Source organism: Microtus pennsylvanicus, chromosome 13 (genome assembly GCF_037038515.1).
Source record: "Microtus pennsylvanicus isolate mMicPen1 chromosome 13, mMicPen1.hap1, whole genome shotgun sequence".
Classification (NCBI taxonomy): Eukaryota; Metazoa; Chordata; class Mammalia; order Rodentia; family Cricetidae; genus Microtus; species Microtus pennsylvanicus.
Window position 1 is genome coordinate 65,213,627 of NC_134591.1, and position 20,179 is coordinate 65,233,805.

The 20,179-nt window shown below is 42.4% G+C and overlaps 1 protein-coding gene across 1 annotated transcript in view; it reads right to left on the minus strand.

Annotated features, from left to right (window-relative positions):
- Arid1a (AT-rich interaction domain 1A) overlaps window positions 1-20,179 on the minus strand; it is a 76,916-nt gene that overhangs the window by 41,939 nt on the left and 14,798 nt on the right. The window contains exons 2-4 of the mRNA XM_075946102.1: window positions 5,078-5,290; window positions 2,341-2,796; window positions 151-267 (exon numbers count right to left, since the gene is read on the minus strand). Coding sequence (XP_075802217.1) covers window positions 151-267; window positions 2,341-2,796; window positions 5,078-5,290 — 786 coding nt within the window. The remainder of the gene's footprint in view (window positions 1-150; window positions 268-2,340; window positions 2,797-5,077; window positions 5,291-20,179) is intronic.

The window sequence follows — 20,179 nt, forward strand, 5'->3', positions numbered from 1 at the left end:
GCAGAGGCTGGGTATGGTAATGTATGTATGTATGTAGCTAGGTGCTCTGGAAGAAGCAAGAGGACCAGGAATTTAGGGGCCACCAAAACCTCTTTTAGTTATTTTCCCCTCTCTGGTCCATCACCCTTGCCACCTAGTAGAAATACTCACAGGCAAGCTGGAGGGTCTTGACTGAAGACTCAGGTTCATATCTTCTTGCCCTCCTTTACTGGAGGTCATTGAGGGGGCTGAGGATGCCTGAGATCCAAATGAATCTTGAGAAAGCTCCTGTAAGAAAAACAAAAAAATCTGTGAGGCCCGTCCCATATGGTGACACACACCTTAAATCTCACTCAGTGCTTGGTTGGGGAAAGGCAGGCAGATCTGAGTTCCACACCCTATCTCTAAAACAATAAGCAACAACAAGAGCAACAACAACAATGAGAGAGAGACAGAGAGAGAGAGAGAAACATAGAGAGCGCGAGCGTGCGAGAGAGACCCCAATAGACCAACCAGACTGGGGCTGGAGAGATGGCTCAGCATTTTTTGCTCTTGTCGAGGACATAGGTTCAGTTCTCAACATCCACACAAAGGCTCACAACTCACAACCATTAGTACCTCTATCTAGTTACAGAGGATTCAACACCCTCTCCTGGTCTCTGTGGGAAACAGGCACACACAAGGTACACAGGAAATCATACACACAAAGAAAATCCTAAAGAAAGAGAACAGGCAAGCTTGCTTTGAGATAGAAGAGCTGTGGTGCTTTCTTACACAGGAGAGTCACGTGTGAAAAGTGCAACTGCACACACATAATTTCACCTGACAAAAGTTTAAGCTGTGATTCTTAAGAATGTCAAAGAATGCCTAGCACTAGACAGGCTACAACAGAATTACAGCAAGTTCGAGGTCAGTCTAGGCTACATAGTGAAGAATTGCCCCCCAAAAAAACCCACCCAGAAAAAAATAAGAAAGCCCCCCCAACCCATTAATGTCAACAGTGGAATTTGATGGTATTATTGTCTATTTACTGCTACCCAAGGAGAGCCATTTCTTGGGGTTGAAGGCAGAAATATAACTAACTGTAAGTTTAGTATCTTATCAAGCAATAGATTAAGCAATATGGTTTATTTAAAAACAATAAAAAGGCCGGGCGATGGTGGCGCACGCCTTTAATCCCAGCACTCGGGAGGCAGAGGCAGGCGGATCTGTGTGAGTTCGAGACCAGCCTGGTCTACAGAGCTAGTTCCAGGACAGGCTCCAAAGCCACAGAGAAGCCCTGTCTCGAAAAACCAAAAAAAAAAAAAAAAAAAAAACAACAATAAAAAAAAATGAGGCTAGAGCCCCTATCTAAAGTGAGAGTACTGACAGATGATTTATTTCTTTTTTTTGGGGGGGTGGTGTTTCGCTGTAATTTTAGAGCCTGTCCCGGAACTAGCTCTTGTACACCAGGCTGGCCTCGAACTCACAGAGATCCGCCTGCCTCTGCCTCCCACGCGCTGGGATTAAAGGTGTGAGACAGCACCAGCTGGCTCAGATTATTTATTTAAAAAATGTCACCACCACATAAAAATACTTAAAGAGTCAGTCATTTTTCCTCATGGGGCTCTAAAAAGAATTATTCTCAACTGGGTGATGGTAGCTAATCCCAGCACTCAAGAGGCAGAGACAGCGGATCTCTGTGAGCTTGAGGCCAGCCTGGTCAACAAGAGCTAGTTCCAGGACAACAGAGCTACAGAGAAACTCTGTCCTGAAAACCCAAAACAACAACAGCTCACCCCCCAAAGATTTGTTCTCTAATTCTTAAAATCAAAACCACCCTCAAAAATTAAGAATTTCAGAGCTGGGTTTGGTGACACAAATCTCTAATCCCAGCACTAAAGGCAGAGTTAGACAGATCTCGAGTTCCAGATCAGACTTTGTCTAAAATAAACAAAAAAATCAAACTCTAAACAGAGAATTTCAGAATCCAGAATGTTCTGAGCAACAGAACAGAATGGCAGCAAAAACAAACTGTATATAGTACAGCTAACTAAGTGATTATCTTGGAAAATGATCAAAGTTTTCCAAATCTAGATGCTTACATTCTTGATATGCTGATTGAGAGGGTGGGAATCAGACCCACTGTCTTTAATTTCCTCTCTACCGGATTTTCCATTGCTTTATGTTTTCACAGTAAGAACTACAAATCTTTATGTAGTTCAAAAGGGTATACTTTTATTAGTTCAATCAATCCCGATACCCATTTCCCCAGCGTTTAATTGGCTTTTATGTATATACATATGGAAAGTGCTGTCACGACACCAAGCTATAAGCTGCCTCTGGCTGAGCACAGGTAGGACAAGAGGCAAAGCCACTCACCTGTGGTGGAGGGAAGCGCTGCTGGGAGTAGGCAGTTTGCTGGGACTGCTGAGGCTGGGGCTGAGGATATGCAGCCTGCTGGGAGAGCGTCGAGGATGCTGGCTGCTGAGGTTGCTGCTGCTGGTAGGGAGACTGTGCCTGTGGTTGTTGTGAGTAGGGGGGCTGGCTCTGGGGGTGCTGTTGTGCAGTGGACTGCTGGGAGGGATACGGAGTTGGGGACTGCTGATGTGGAGTCTGGGATGGCTGCTGGGAATACGGAGGCTGAGAGGACTGAAGCTGTGGTTGCTGAGTCTGCGGCTGCTGCTGATATGAAGGCTGCGCATGAGGGGTCTGGGATGGTGGTTGCTGGGAATAAGGTGGCTGTTGTTGCTGGGGATGAGGACTTTGCTGGTTATAGTACGGAGTCTGGCCCTGCTGACCATAACCACTGGGGCCTTGCTGTCCATAAGGTGGAATCTGTAAGAATGAAAAGATACTTTTAGAACTGACTCACCTAGATGAAGAAAGGTGATGAGCAGAGTAGTCAAGTATCACCACATACAAGGTTCAGGGGTCTTCTAGTCCTCTCTAAACTAAGTCTTAAAAGAATGGCCAAACTTGTTTACACATAAGACTGAATTCACCCACTAAAACTGATCTTATTTAACATTCGGGCAACTCACACGAGCTCAAGAACAGTTCTTTTCCCCAGTGAGCCTATTCATTTTTTATCATGGCCTAAGTTATTTTTATGTTAGGGATTTTATTCTAACTATAATGAAGAGGCACTAAACGTCTGGTTCAAACAATTGAAGGAATAATATTTAGTAATCTGAATTGTGTACAAATCACTAAGATACCTTGGCTCTCTTTCATTTAGTTTCATTTTTAAAATATCCAGGGGCTCAGTCACTGTGTTTGCCTACCATGCACGAAGTCCCCAATACTACACAAACCAGGCAGGATGGATGCAGCTTATCTCTACTTCCATCACACTACTGGGGGATCAAGAAGCAGAAGATCAGGAAATTCAAGGTCATTCTGGGATGCATTAGAGTTAGAGGCCAGCCTGAAATCTGAGAAAACTCCACGTCATCCTTTCTCATAGAAAGACAGCAGGGAGTGATGGCCTACATCTTTAGTCTCAGTACTTTGGGAGGCAGAGGCAGGAAGAACAGCCTGGTCTACACAGAAAAACTCTGCCTCAAAAAAAAAAAAAAAAAAAAAGCTGGGTGGCGGCACACTCCATTGATGCCAGCACTTATGAGGCAGGCAAATCTGTACAGTCGAGCCTGGTCTACAGAGTGAAATCCAGGACAGTCAGGGCTATACATCCATCTTGAAAAACAAAACAAAAACAACAACAAAAGAAATGTGTATAAATTTTATTTGAAGACATTGTTTGATTTTTGCTAAAGTTTTGGAAATAATCTCTGACTTCATACAGTCTTTATCTTTTTATAAGTGGTAGAAAATCTGCCAACACAGAAACAAGGAAAAGATGATAGATATTGGGGTAGCAATATGGCTTAGCAGATAAGACACTTGCCACCAAGCCTGATGACCTGAGTTCAATCCCTGGGATTTATTTGAGCAAGTAGTCCTCTGTGTAAGACCTGGCATTTTGCTCTCATGCCCAAGTAAATGATAGTAATATAATTTTTTACAAAGGTGACAGTGCAGGGACTGTGGATGGAGCTAAGTAGCAGAGTCCTATCTAATAGGCTTGAGGCCTTTGTTTAAAGTCTCAGCATTGAAAACCAAAAGCAACCCCCACCCCAAACAATGGCAAGGAAATCAGATAGACTGACACGAGAGAAGTCTCATCTGTAACAGCATTGTCACATCTTTGCTGGTCATTACAGCTCCTTCTTTCTTCCACACTCTGTCCTTAAACATTCTCTTTTAACTCAGACAGCTTATGTTACAGGCCAGGAGAAAGGTAAAGGCCTCCTCACCAACAAGGCAAATGGCACAAACGGTTTCTACTATAATAGCAATAAATAGATCCTTATCCCATTTAGTCTCCCAAGGGAAGACCAACCAGGTAAGAACAAAAAGGTAGATTGGGTACCAATCCCAAAATATATTGAGACAGACAGAAAAACACATGTAGATGGTAAGCATGCTCAGACTCGAATAATCACACAAAAACTATATTACAACACTGTGTGACCAATAGCTTAGGTGCATTCCTAGCTAGCTCTTACATCTTTTTTTTTAATATTTATTTATTTATTATATATACAACATTCCTTCCATGCCTGCCTGCATGCCAGAAGAGGGCACCAGATCTCATTATAGATGGTTGTGAGCCACCATGTGGTTGCTGGGAATTGAACTCAGGACCTTTGGAAGAGCAGGCAATGCTCTTAACCTCTGAGCCATCTCTCCAGCCCTAGCTCTTACATCTTAAATTAACCCATTTCTATTTATCTGTGTTATCACCATGAGGCTGTCTGTGGCTTACAGGTAATGTTTGCCATCTTTCTTCTTTGGTGGCTACATGGTGTCATTCTGTTCAGATTTCCCATCTGGCTTTACTCTGCTAAACCATTAGCCAAAACAGCTTTATTCATCAACCAATAAAAGCAATGCATATACAAAAGAATGTTCCATATCAGACAGACAGACAGAGGATAGTGAGCACTATCTTGTCTACAGTTAGCCTACGGGCGTATTTAGGGAAGGTCTGAAAGCCATTCTAATCCTCACACAGCAATTTTAGACAGCAAAGAAGGTCAAGGTCATCATATACCTGCTGTGCATAAGAGAGGCCTCCCATGGCACTCTGAGCCCGGCCCTGCATGGTCATTGGGTACCGCTGTGGAGTCTGGGACCCATATGGCTGGCCCGGGTACCCATGTCCTTGTTGCGGTCCAGAAGGAGGTCCCTGTTGTTGTGAGTATGGGTTAGTCCCACCATACGGCTGAGGTCTCATCTTTCCCATCTGATCCATTGGACTGGATGGCTACAAAATAAAGAACATTTTCATTAATCTCAAGTTTGCACAGCCTCTGGCCAGCATGAACACATAGAGGTCTTTTAAAGTCCACATGCCACATAAGAAACCATTATTATGGAAGGGTAATGGGGCAGATCCAGTAACCCTTAAGGAGTCATTCAACTCTTTTCAGAACTTAGATTTTCATAAATAAAATGATAATGCTATGTAAAAGCATTTTAGAAGGTTCAAAAACTGAGATACAGAAGCATCCTAGAAAACTGAAAAAGAGATGGGGTGGAGCTAGGGGAGAACAGATTCCATAGTGCATTTTTATTCGCATGTTTGTAATGCTACGCATGGCACAAAGTAGTTCAATTTATGGTTTCTTTAAATGAACAACAAAGCTAATAACTGCTGAAAGAACAGTAATGAAGTTGGAGCCTTGTTTATTTCAAGAGAAAATCCATTTCATTTAAAACTGAGAGAATTTGAAAATAATAAAGGACATATCCTTGTCTTCTCAAAGAACAAGATATAAGACTCAAGAAATGCTCAGTAGATAAGGGCATAGAGTTTGGTTCCCAGCATTGCATGGCTCACAACCACCTGTAACTTCAGCTCCAGGGAATCTAAAGACCTCTTCTTATCTTAGCAAGCACACATCCCAAAGCACACACGCATGCACCCAACAGGACATATACCCACACAAACACGCTGAGACACAAATAAAAAGAAACCTTTAAATAACAGTAGCAAGCTATAGGTTGAGTGTGGTGGCACATATCTCTAATTCCAGCACTTGGAAGGTAAAGACAAGATGATCAGCAGTTCAATGTCATCCTAAGATGCAAAGTGAGTTTGAGACCAGTCTGGGTTAAAGGGGACCCTGTCTCAAAAAGCCAAAAGGAACAAAGTACAACACTAACAACATAAAGCTCAAAAGTTCAAAGCACGGGCATCAATGCACAAATACAGCTTTATAGTTGGACATGGTGGCTCACACCAATAATCCTAGCTTGGGAGCCCTCGGCTAGATAAGGAGTTCCAGGACAACTTGAGCTGGTAATGAGATCCTGTTGATTGATAAATAGACAGACAGACAGACAGAAAGGAGAGAAACAAACAAACAAACAAACAAACTTGAAAATTCATGTGACTTTCCAGTCCTTTATGGTGTGACAGGTTCAATCAGCTCATTCACTTTCTGACATAGCTTCATCTTACTGGTGCTACAGAAGACAGTCCTAACAAACTTTCCTCTGCCAGAGATGCCTGTCTGTATCTTCTTGTGATATGAAAAAGGAGAATTCTTCTAAATATCTCTTAAATACACTCAGTTACAGGATAGGTTCAGAGCCTAAAACAAATCTTGAAACAAAATCTTAAATTGGGAGTAGGGGTAAATTTAAGTATTCTAGGTGTAAATATCATTAACTCTCAAATGAAGGTCAGTAAATCAGCAGCATACATCCAATCACTTGGAGAGCTTGTCCAAGAGCACCGGCATCCATTTGTGGTTCAGTAGGTTCAAACAGGAACTAGGATGTGCATATTTGTAACAAGTGCCCTGGTGATCATATTTTTTAAGAAGTACTGCTGTAGGGCTGGAGACACATTCTAGTAGAAGGCTTTAGGTTCAAGTCCCAGTTTGGGGGGAATGGAGTCTAAATGTGGGTGTTTGGGGGTGACTAGAGGTCTAGATCATCCCTGTGGTTCTTTTTAGTTCATTACTCAATAAATAATAAATTACTTGATAATTTAAGATGTGCTTCATTTAAACAATTGCTTGCCTCTTCCTTCCTCCATCTCTCTCTCCTTCACTGTGTTTACTATACTAGAGAAAGTACAGCCATTGTGAAGGAATATCCAACTATCAAGAACAAAAAACCCAGAAGCTAGTGGGGGGCTATGGTGGGAAACACCTGTAACCCCAGCTACTTAGAAGCTTGAAGCAGGAGCGTCACAGATTCAAAGCCAGGCCAGTCATAACTACATAGATGTAGCTTTGTTTTGAAAGAAAAACAAAATGAAGCAGAAGCAAAGTTCTCTCAAACTATGGATAAAGTTCACCTAAAAAGGTAACCATGGTGGGAGCACTACTTCCTTCTCAAACTAGAGAATCACAGGAAAACTGCCCCAAATCACTATCCTTCAGTGTTATTCCGGGGCTATCTATTTCCAACTATCTTAACTTCTACATCAGAAGCCTGAATAATGCTTCCAATCAGAATTTTGTCACCTACATGGGTTATTTTGAGGCCATTTAGGACATTCAAGTTTAACAGAAATTGGGCTAGTGAGAAATAGCACAATTTTCCTCAGTCTGAGTGGCAATAGTGCAGAGACTGGGGAGTGAGGGGAAATACTTCAAATGCCACACATTATACCTCACCTCCTTCCAGGTTACATAGGCTGTCTGGCTGAGGTCCTCAATTGAAGACAATAAGAGAGACTAACTAGCATGCTCTGGCTATCTGTCAGTCTAGGCTGCCCAGAACACCAGGAGCAGCTATTACCACGGTGTTACTATGGAGCTTCTACAACAATGACTATCAACAACGGCTGCAGATCAGAATTTTCCACGAAGCTTCACAAATGCACAGACCTCAAGATTCCAATTTTGTTGGTGTGGGAGGACTTGAGCGAGCCCCTCCTCACTTCACATCCATGATTAACTGGAAACAACTGATACAGTAAAGCATTGTTCAAAAAAAATGGACTGTCACCTGTTACTATTACATACTTTTAAAATATGAAACATAACTGGAGAACTGAATTATTTTTCAGCTAGACAGAATGTGCTACATGTAGACCAGGCTAACCTCAAATCAGCAATCTCCTTGCATTAGCATCCAAAATGCTGGGATTAAAGGTGTGGCAGTTATATTTTGTTATTTTTATTGTTGTTGTTTTGTTTTGTTGAGATATGGTTTCTCTGTACAGCTCCTACTGTCATGTAATATCTGTAGACCAAGCTGGCCTCGAACTCAAGAGATTCACTTGCTTCTGCTTCCTGAGTATTGGGACTAAAGGTGTGCGCCACGACTGCCCGGGTAGTTTTATTATTTGTATACTTGCTTATTTTTTGTAGTCCTGGGGACTGAACATAAGGCCTGATACATGCTATATCAATATTCTGCCACTGATTCCCCATTTTACTTTTTATTGAGACAAGGTCTTACTATGTTGCCCAGGATAATTTCAAACTTTAAAAAATAGATTTATGGCCGGGCAGTGGTGGCGCAAGCCTTTAATCCTGGCACTCGGGAGACAGAGGCAGGTGGATCTCTGTGAGTTTAAGACCAGCCTGGTCTACAAGAGCTAGTTCCAGGACAGGCTTGAAAGCTAGAGTAATCCTGTCTTGAAAAACAAAAGCAAAAAACAAACAAAAAATGTATGTATTTTATGTGTATGAGTGTTTTGCTTAAATATCTATCTATGCATTGTGTGTATGCCTGATATCCAAGGATCCCAGAAGAGGATGTTGAATTCCTAGGAGCTGGAGTTATGGACAGTTGTGGGCCACAATGTGGATGCTGAGAATCAAACTGCAGCCCTCTGCAAGAACAAGTGTTCTTAGCAGCTGAGCCAGCTCTTCAGCCTCTAACCTTGAAAGCCTGATGCTCCTACCTCAGCTTTGTAGTAAATGAAATTAAAGGTTTGTGCTGCTAAGCTTAGTATCTTCACTTATAGTTACTATTATTAACTTTATTGATAAAAATTATTATTTATTAATTACTTCTTTTAAGTAAGGGTCACAAGTATCTTAGGAAGGCAGTCCTCAAACAAGCTATATCAAAAGATGACCCTGAGGGCTAGAGAGATGGCTCAGCGGTTAAGAGCATTGCCTGCTCTTCCAAAGGTCCTGAGTTCAATTCCCAGCAACCACATGGTGGCTCACAGCCATCTGTAATGAGACCTGGTGCGTTCCTTGCCAGCAGTACATTGTATGCTTAATAAATAAATAAATCTTAAAAAAAAAAGATGACCCTGAACTGTTGGTTTTCCTGACCCCCAACCAGCTTCTCTAAGTGCTGGAATTAAAGGCATGTGCAACCATGTCTAGGTAATGTGGTGCTTGGGATCAAATCTAGGGCGATATTTGTTAGACAAGTATCCTACCAACTAAGTTATCTATATAGTCATATGTGACTAGTGGCTACACTACTACAATGTAGTTTGAGAGTAATGTTTCTAAAAAATTTACCATTTCCTGCTAAATATGGCTCCAAATTTCCTATAAAACTCCACACAATATTAACATACAGAAAAAGTAAAGAGTGTAGCAATCTGATAGACTTGGGTTCAAATCCTAACTCACTGTCTGGCCTTAAACACTTTAGTTCATTACTTACAATGCACACAGTAAACAACTTCCCACAATCTGCTGTGGGATGCTCATAATCATTCCTTTAATTTCGGCACTTGAAAGCTGAAGCAGGAGGATCACCATGAGTTTCATACAAATTTAGACTACAATCTCTAGGCAGGCCTGGGCTACAGAATGAGACAAAAAAAAACAAACAAACTTCCCACAGTGCTTAGTTAAATGTTCAATAAATGACAGTTACTATCAATGACGACAAACCATTTCCCCGCCCCCAAAACTATATATTCCAAGCTATATGTTCTGCTTCTTGATTCTGCTGTCTTATTCACAATGGCTTCCTCTCACCCCAGTGCTAGCAAGTGAACTTGAGCCTTGGTGTGCTCTCCTGATGTTCCACTCAGAGCTACACTGGCTTCTAATAGCACAACTCAACCTTTAAACATACAACAAGATGTCACGTTCAGTACAGACGGTAAAAGACATCTTCAATCCCAAAATAGGTTATGACTTTGGGGGCAGAGAGGAAAAATATACTGAACTGAATTAGAAGAAGGGAGATTAGAAAAGGCATGAAGGAACAAGGACATTTTGAGACAACTCAACCTGTATTAGCAAGCGTTTCAATGAATACCAACCCCATACAGTCAAACCTAAAAAGTTCCAGTGACATGGTGGCACCTACCTTCTCTGCACTTGGGAGGCTAAGTATAAAGCCACTATGGCCTCACAGTAGGATTTTTTTTTAAAGGTTAAAAGTCTGCTATCACATAAGAGCTATGTGTTCAACTGAATAGAGAGCTACCTACAAGAGTTACGAGGGGCTCAAGAGACTTCTGTTTCAACTTCAGAAATATTTGTAGACCCCAAATAAAGGGGCAGTCCAAGAATTGTTTCTCAAAATGAAACTAACAGTTTTTGGTCATCAGACTCGTTCCTCTCATCAAAGGATCATCATGATCAACAGACCATGCAGTTTATTTGGCAAAAGAAAATATATTCAGCTCAAACAACTAAACAAAGCTACATAGCTTCATATCAAAAGACTTTTAATTCACACTTCTGAGATTTAAAAATATTGTGGAAGATATGTGGTTTGTAGTTAGAAAAAAAGGCATTATCCAGTTTCTTAGAGAGTAACATTAATTCTTCACTGATCAGTTTTACTGAAACAGAAAATTTTCTACAACATGTAAAGTAGAAAAGCCAGTCTCAGTAGTCAGCCGCCACAAAGGAGAAGATGGGAACACCAAATCGGCTGCAAAAGAGCCAGAGATTCCACTCTGGGAAAGACAGAGGAAATCCTTTCAATGGGAAACCACAGGAGTAGATTACTGTGATTACACTTCAAAAGCAAAGGCTCTGCCACAGAGACACATAATTGAGAGGAAAACGCTGGCCCTTGATCAGGGAAGTCAGGCCCCCTGCTATATACTATCCTGCATTCATAAAAAAATAAAAATAAAAAGGGGGAAAGAGCCATAAGAAAACACATCTCAGTCTACCACTTAGCTCCTTCCAGATCACTGGCCAAGTTATAAACTGCCTGACAAATAAAAGAATGCAGTTTAGGGGCATCAAAGGAAAGGACGCTTAGCAGTCTTATGCGTCTGAATATATTCGGTACAAACAGCTTGCAGACTAACCAACCACTTGCAGGGTTCTTTCCCCTGCTCTCATCAAATGGAATTACACGTACCTCCAGACCAGGTGGCTACTGGAATCACTCACAAGTTTCTCAATGCACCAAGAAAAGCCACAATGACCCTGTGAACTGCTGAATGTAACAAACTGAGTTTTATGGTTCATCAGGGTTAAGCATCAGATAAACAAAAGTAACCAGCTTCAGGACACTTAAAAGATGAAACATAGTTGCAAATTTTCTATCTCACTGTGAGCCACTGAGAGCAGACAAGACCAAGCACTAACATTTCCAAACATCCTAATATCATGTGGTAGTGGCATCAGAAAAAAAGAAACTAATTCTGAAAGAAAAGTCTGAGAACGAATCGATAGTGCCAGGCCAAAGGTGCACAGAGGAAGTGACCAGAAGTGGCCTTTATAGCCAACAGTGCCCAGCAGTGCCAAAGACTAGAAGAAATAAAATGAAAAGTTGGGCCAGGGACCGCCAAGAGTATCCATCAACAGAAGTCCTGAGCAATACACATTTGTTCTTTCACTCTAAATGCCAACTAGTTGGTGCCAGGATAAACCTAGAGCCATCCATACCCTTGAATTTTGGACCTCCAAGTATTATTTCTTACTTCTTGTGCTTTCAATTTATTCCTGGCCAGATTTGTTTATGAGTTTTAATAATAACAATAAAAAATGCATCCCTGGCTCTTTAACCGAAAGAACCCCCTAATTGATTCCCACAGTAATTAACCTGCATTTTACCTCCGAGAGCGGTAGTTAAGGAAGTCGGCACGGCTATTTATAACTCAGCTCAAATTGAGGGCAGACTGCCTAAAATCTAACACATCCCAGCTGTACTCCTGTTTGAACTGGGGCCAAGGGAATTTTTTAAAGCAATCTTGGCACCGAATGAATGACACCAACAGTATGAGAGCGCGAGTGGTTGTGTTGTGGTGACGTAGCATTGGAGGTGGAGGGGGGGCAGTGTACTGTGATCCCTCTCGTGCATGCCTGCTGCCTGAGTCCCAGTACAGTAAGCTGGGAACCGCCCACTGAGAGCCAAACACAGGAAAAGGCTTTTCCTGTGGACCGCCTTGAAGTGAGAAACACATGGCTAATCTGCATAAACTCGAAGCCACACCGCCCCTGCCAGGAAGGTTAGTGCTCGTAATCTCTGGCCATGGAGCTGGCTGCCTGGGAAGACTTGGACTGGCGCCTGATAACCCAGAAAGAGCCGAGAGAACAGATGGGTAAGGACCCCAGCAGAATACAGCCCCGGGTCACGTGACTCGCCACATGGCCCCGCCAGCACAAACTATTGTCTGGCTGCAGAGCTCCTATACAAAGGCACCAGGCCTCCGCTTCCTGTGATTCTAGGGACTGGCAGCAGCTGTTCATCAGTCCCAGAGGGGACCCTTCACTATTAAGGGGCACTCCGGGCAGAGGTAAGTACAAAAGTTAAGGCCTCTCCCAACCAGCAAACTTTCACTTTCCCTGCCAGATCTTAAGACGTAGGAGACTTCCCCTACAAGAACAGCCTTGTTCCCTGGTACATAAATTGACTAGCATAAATCACTCCCATTGTCCCGTTTCTCTATAACTAGACTATCCTGGCCTTCCCTTCCCACCATGACACCCACCCATATACCATTGCTTTAAAGACATCAGATTCCTACCTAAATACAAGATAAGTACTATGAAAATCAGCTCAGATATGTCTATCCTGAGACCCTGCCTCCTAACTATACAGGGGTTTGAGGTGGTGTCTTACTATCTTGTCCAGGCTGATTTCTACTCTTGGACTCAAGTGATCATCAGTAGTGCTGAGACTATAGGTAGTTATATCACACCCAGCCATGTTTTACTTTTAAGAATGGGAAACATGGCTAGATCCCAGGACAAAAACCCACTCCTAACCTCCTGTTTGGCCTTACCACAGCAATCTCAGCCACGGAGAAATGGATATTAGGGAGGGTAGGGAAATGACAATCTTATCACATATGCTAACATTTTATCCAGAGTCAAACCCACCTGACCTAGGAGTCTCATTATTATCTTACAAAAGATAAATAATAATTCATTTAAGTTCTGAACTGGTGGTTTGCAACTGCCCCTCCCCAACCCTGTTTTGTGATCTTAAATTCTTTTAAACTTTCCCTGTGTTCAAAAGGTGAATGAGATCACACTGGCAACATATCAGGTAAGTAAGAGCTGTGGCTAGACCTGAGGAGGTCTTTCCAAACCTACATTACCTCAGGATACAGAACTCGCTGGGCATGGGCTGACCCATGCCTAGAATCCCAGTCCTTAGGCCACAGCATGTTCAAGGGTGGTGTGGGTTCCATACAGCCAGTTTGGGGAAAAGTGGGGGAGCTAGATTCTGACTTAAAAAGGGGGGGTGGGGGTGGAGTGGGGATACTTGGACTATGGATCTCTATTTATCCAGACCAAAGGAACACAGAAATTTTAGTAAGGTTTTGAAAAGGCAACCAAGCTGGGCAGTGGTGGTGTACAATCACATGGCAATATACAGATGAATAGAAATGGGTTAATTTAAGATATAAGAGCAGCCAGGCGGTGGTGGTGCACGCCTTTAATCCCAGCACTCGGGAGGCAAAGGCAGGTGGATCTTTATGAGTTCGATTCCAGCCTGGTCTACAAGAGCTAGTTCCAGGACAGGCTCGAAACCAGAGAAACCCTGTCTCGGGAAAAAAAAAAAAAAAAAAAAAAAAAAAAAAAACGAAGAAGAAGAAGAAGAAGAAGAAGAAGAAGAAGAAGAAGAAGAAGAAGAAGAAGAAGAAGAAGAAAATGAGACCAAAAGAGTCACTAAACCATCTAATAAAACTAACAGAATACAAGAGTCAATTAATAACCATTTCACAGCTGCCCACCCAAAAGAAACACACCGGAAAAAACACATCTGGGTGGCTGGTGTTTCTTTACTTCTTCCCTGGCAGCCAGAGCACCAAATTAAGAAGGGACGTCTCCTTTTATCCACAGCGTGCTCATCAGTCACTCTTACACAGTGCAAAGGTTCATGCTACAACACAGAAGACTGCTTTTTGATAAGACTGGACTTATACGCCCAATTTTTCTACTTCCAAATATAAAAAAAAACAAGCAACTTCTTCAGAAAAATATTCTCTTGCTGGGAGGTATGGTAGTCAATGTCTTTAATCCCAGCAGGGGCAGGCTGATGAAGCAAAATATTCTTCAGGTATTATTTAAAACACGGGGTCATAAAAAAAAAAAAAAAACAGGCTAAGGCCCTAAGAGGACAAAGCAGAACAGAAGGTCATCTGATAAATCAGGAGCCCCCTTTACAGCTGTAAGGCTAAGACAACACTACATGTTCCTAAGAATCCGCAGAAAGGGTAGGCTCCAGTACCAGTCCTCACAACAGCTCATTCATTATGGTACTCAACCCAGTGCTACCACCCAAGATTCTGATCAGTGGCAAGACGACAGGCTCAGGAATCTATTTGAGGGAGATGGTACTTCTCTTACTGTTTCTACACTTAACCAGCATAAACTCTAGGAAGCTAGAACTGTATGCAAGGTTTCCTGCTTTAAAGAAAAGGTCTTCAACTATTGCTTAAAATACAACACTATAAAAATAAAGCCCCCCCACCTCAGAAAACAAAAGACATGCTCTGAGGGTCTAGTCTGTATGGCAATCCTGGGCAATTGGATTTAGAGTTTTGCCCATAGTGTTTCTAATTTCTTTGTCCCTCAGTTTACTCATCAAGAGAATAGAAGTAACTGGGCAAAGGGAGAAGTAGGCAGATCTCTGTGACTTTGAGGCCAGCCTGGTCTACATAGTGAGACCTTCTTCCCTTCCCCTCCCCACACAATGTTCATGCAGGTGATGGAGACTAGAAAATAAAGAATAGCCAGGCATGTGGTATTTCATTCACAATTCTCATTTCATCACTCAGGATTCCAGTTTGATGCCAGCCTTGGCTAAAAAGTGAGAACCTATCTTTAAAAACAAAAACAACAACAAAGAACTCAAAAAAGCACTAGGGAGCTGGCTCAGTGGATAAAATGCTTGCTGCACAAGCATAAAGACCGAGTTCAGACCCAAGCACAGGAGTGGGTGTCTATAACCTCAACACTGGGTAAGCAAAAGACAGGTGGATCTAGGCCAGCCAGTCTAGCCAAATTAGCAAGCTCCAGGTTCAGTGAAAGATACTATCTCAAAAATAAGATGGAGAGTGACAGGGGAAGGCACCCAACACAGACATGCATGAGCAGGTGCATGTGCGCGCACACACCACACCACACCACACACACACACACACACAGTGGGCTGAGGTGCAGTTCAGTCTAGCATGTGAACCTAGATTTGATTCTCAGCACTGAAAACAACATTACTACCAAACAGGCATGGCTATATGACCAAGTCTGGAATAACAGATAGAAATCGCTCGCTATCTCCATGAAGTTTCCCATTCAGTATTTTCAGTCAGGAGTTGACTGTTGGTACCTAAAACCTCAGAAAGCAAAACCACAGACAAGAGGGGGGACTACTGGGACTGGAGAAATGATTCAGTAATTGAAAGCACTGGGTTCAATTTCCAGCATCCACATGGCAAATTCACAGTTCATTTCCAGGGATCCATGGCACCAGGCACACAAGTCATGCACATATATATACACATATATGCATGCAGGCAAAATACCCATACACAGAAGGAAAGAAGGTAAATCTTTAAAAAGGGGGGAGGACTGTTATATACACCACGATAATAGCATCCTCCAGGTTTGAGGGAATAAGTGAACCAAGGATAAAGCACACCTTCCATCCGCATGAACAAGCTCCAGTCTAGGAGACTGGATCCAGAAACACTCACTTCTAGACAGGGATCAATCTTTTATGTTAAACAACTTTTCAAGGATGGAGATGTAGTGCTGGGTTTAATCTCCAGCAAGGAATAAACTAGGAAGAGGAGGGTTGTGACACACCTGCAGTTCTACCACTCAGGTGAAGGCAGGAGGATCTGTAGTGCAGACTATCTTCAGCTAGAGTTGAGGCCAGCCTGGCCAGCATTAATAACCTCTCAGCACCAAACAAATGCAGCCCCTAAACAGACAAGCTCTTCGGTATGGCCTTTCCTGTGAACCATTTATAAAATGAGAATTCTGAACCTTTCTACAAAGAGTCTCTAATTTTTTTTCTTCCACCATACTATTACCACATAAGATAGTAGAATCACTTACCCTTGCCTAATGTATATACCTAGACAGCATGTAAGCCCCAGGAGGCAGCAATGCATGTGTGTATGACTCAGTGCCATGTCTATCATCTAACACACTTAGCTACCTTCATCCTGCACAAGTCTCAAATTTCCAGCAGCAAAGCTTAGAAACCAGAAAAATTGCTGGGCAGTGGTGGGGCATGTCTTTAATCCCAGAACTTGGGAGGCAGAAGCAGTCAGACCTCTGAGTTTGAGACCAGCTTGGTCTACAGAATGAGTTCCAGGACAGCCAGAGCTACACGAGAAACCCTATCTCAAAACAAAAGCAAACAAACCCACCAACATACAAATCAGACATCCAAAAGGTTGGCCAGTCTAAGTCTAAAGTATCACCTACTTTCAGTCTATTTTCCCAGAGGAATTTATTCAATTCAAAGAAAATCCTTTTCTTCCAGGAAAGAATTCTGACAGTACAGGCAATACTTTCAAAAGAGGTGATGATACTAGGTGACACTAGCCACTCTAAGTGTTTTTTTCTTTTAACCCTAACAGTTAAATAGTACAAAGACACCTGCTGGCAAAGAACACAGCGTTTTATTTTAAATAGTTGGAGTCAGGTCTGGTAGCTCACATGTAAGGCAGGAGGGACCGTTGTTGAGATCAGCCTAGATTACTTAGGGCGATCCAGGTTACTCTAGTTTAAAGTGTAAAATCCAAACTCAAACAGCAAATAAAATAAAATAAACAAATAAGAAAGCAAGCAAAAACAAAGCGAAGCCACTACTGCAAAATGATTTACCAGAAGTTTTTCCCTTCTAGTGCATTTATTATAAGCACAGCCATGCTGATATCTATTATTATTCACTCGCACTTTCTTCCTCACGACAAAGATCTGCAGGGGTGGGGACTCCAGGTCATGAGTTCACAGCACACTGTCTGACAGTGGTGCAGCTCAGTAAGCACCTGCTGATTGATGAAACTGGACTAGCACATAGTAGGTACTCATGAGTTAAACATTTTGCCCTAAGACTTTTTATACTAGCAAAACCCCAATTTTCGTACACTTAATCTAGGTGCTATTTCAGCCTATTTAATTAATTCCAATTAAATGAGTTTAAGAGTACAGTCTTTGTTACACAAGGTGACATGACTTAACACCAAAACAAGGCACTTGCACAGGTGGTATGACCTGACAAAGGAAAGGCAGGTACTTCCTCCCACTGCCATCCTCCAGTGCATCTACTAGGGAAAGGACATTGGTATGGGTGACTCTATAGGCTTGGGGGAGTGCAGTTATCTTGGTACGTGTCATATTTATCATTGTATGATATGGCACAAAAGGAGTAGGGGCAAGGTCATGTAACCTGACACAGCTTCATCGGGAAGAGCACAAGCACTGTCCAGCTCTTCAGATTACTTTTAAAATACTCATCCAGACCCAGTATCTGGTTTGCTGACAGTAGTCAAACCAACTAAACAAGCAAAGGCAGAACCTATTTCTTTCTTTTGTAAAGGCACAGACTACACACCAACACATTTATTAAAATTAAAGATACTAAATCTTAGTGCATAGTTTTTTCTCTTGCCAAAGTTTTCCTTCTACACTAAAAAGGCGGCTGCAGAACAACACTGAAGAGGGGACTTTATTCACACACAGACGTGCACAGCAGGTCCTGCACTGTGATAAGAGCAGCAACACACTCCATTTTAAGTATCTTGGGCCACTCCCCTAAAAAGCCATTTTTTCAATGAAGACCCATCCCAAGTCTACTGACACTACAACAGACACAATTACAGAAGTTAAGGAAGACTCGGGAGGCAGAGGCAGGAGGATCTCTGTGAGTTCGAGACCAGCCTGGTCTACAGAGCTAGTTCCAGGACAGGCTCCAAAGCCACAGAGAAACCCTGTCTCGAAAAAAAAAAACAAAACAAACAAACAAACAAACAAAAAAACAGAAGTTAAGGAAGAGCTAATCAAGCCAGGTGGTAGCGCAGGCCTTGAATCCCAGCACTTGGGAGGCATAGGCAGGCACATTTCTGTGAGTTCAAGACCAGCCTGGTATACAGAGTGAGTTCCAGGACACCCAAGGCTACCGCCAGCCTTATTCCAGGTGTGCCCAAATCATAGGATTTAAGGCCAGCAATTTGCAGATTGGTAATGATATAGTCTAGCAAATTCTCTACTTCCTTTGAATGTGTCCAAAGTATGTTGCTCACACTGCTAAGCCACTGTTAAAAAGAACATGTGTGCACACGGCTCAGCTTCAAGATTCTCACCAGAAACACATGAGACCAAAGTCACCAGCTGTCTTTTCAGAGGCACACTGTGTTCTCTCTTTGCACTCTGGCCAGTTGACCATGCTGAGATGGATAATGGCATATAAACTACCATGAAAACTTAGCCAATATCTTATCCTCTTTTATCTCCTCCTCTGGTTCATACACTCTTCAAAAATGATCTTATTTCAAGGCACTAAGAATGTCCCTTTAGTGTATGTGTCTGGGCGGGTGAGCCCAACTACTTCAATCATATTTTATTTTAAACCACTACTAGTCACCAGAGGTTTTTCTGTGGGGGTTTTAGAGAAGTCAATTCCAAGTTGCACTAGGAAGAGCAAGGACAAGAATCACAAAGTGAAAGAAAAACAGGAATGTTACAAAGCTGTCCTGTGCCGACTGACCCCCAAAAAGTAGGGAGGCTAAGATTGTTCTCTAGACAAAGAAACAATAACATGAGGAACAAAGTGCTAACCATTTAGAAACTCCTGCTTATTAGACAAAAGTGGCTCTTGTCTTTAATTATCCAGACCTTTGGAACAGAGGTAAGTTGTAAGACACTAGGGTTTTCTCAGAAATGTTGTAGTAGAAGTGGTACTACCTGCAATTCCAAGCTTTGTACCAACTCTAGCATGGGAAAGTTCCTGGAGCATCTCGTCTGTATGCTTTATATTCTACTACATTAGACGCCAAATGAAAGAATGAAAGGCATTGGAAGGGTGTAAAGGAATAAAGCCAAAAGCAGGAGAATGAGAAAATGAGTTAGAAACACATCTGTACAACACACAACTCCCTATTAAAAGTATTCCTCTATATAGACAAGCGTCAGTTCACAGGTCACAGTGTCAGCCTCCTGTCCTGGGTGGGTCTCAGGCGGCAAGGAGAACGTGGTCTGCAATATACTGGTTTCTAGGGGAAAGGACATATAAATTCCACTTGAGATTGTCTGTCTTAGACAGCTTCTGTGTAACCACAGTGGCTGACCTGGAATTCACTTTGTAGACCAGGCTGGCCTCGAACTCGCCCATATCCACCAGCCTCTATCTCCCATGAGCTGGGATTAAAGTGTACACCACAACTACCAGGCCTACTTGAGGTTTAGAAAGCACACATGAATTACAACACTGGCTCTCCACTGGGTACTTGAACTGTTAAATGTTTACTGACTGAACATTTTCGCTATTTCCATTACACTGTCAAGGACAATCTTGAGTAAGAACTCTATACAACTGGAGACAGGTCTCAGCTCAACCATACACTCCTCAGACAGGGCTGACCCACTTCAATGTTGGGATAACTTGCTAGGATTCTACTTTGCTAGAACTTCAAAAGGGACACAAGGAAAAAACTTAAGCTGGTCATTAGAGTTGGGCATGAGGAAGAGAGAGAAGTTACATAGAGAATCACATTCCTGGTCTCAGATCAGGGAGCCATCACAGGCAGAAGGAACACGGCATTTAACTAGTGTTGAAA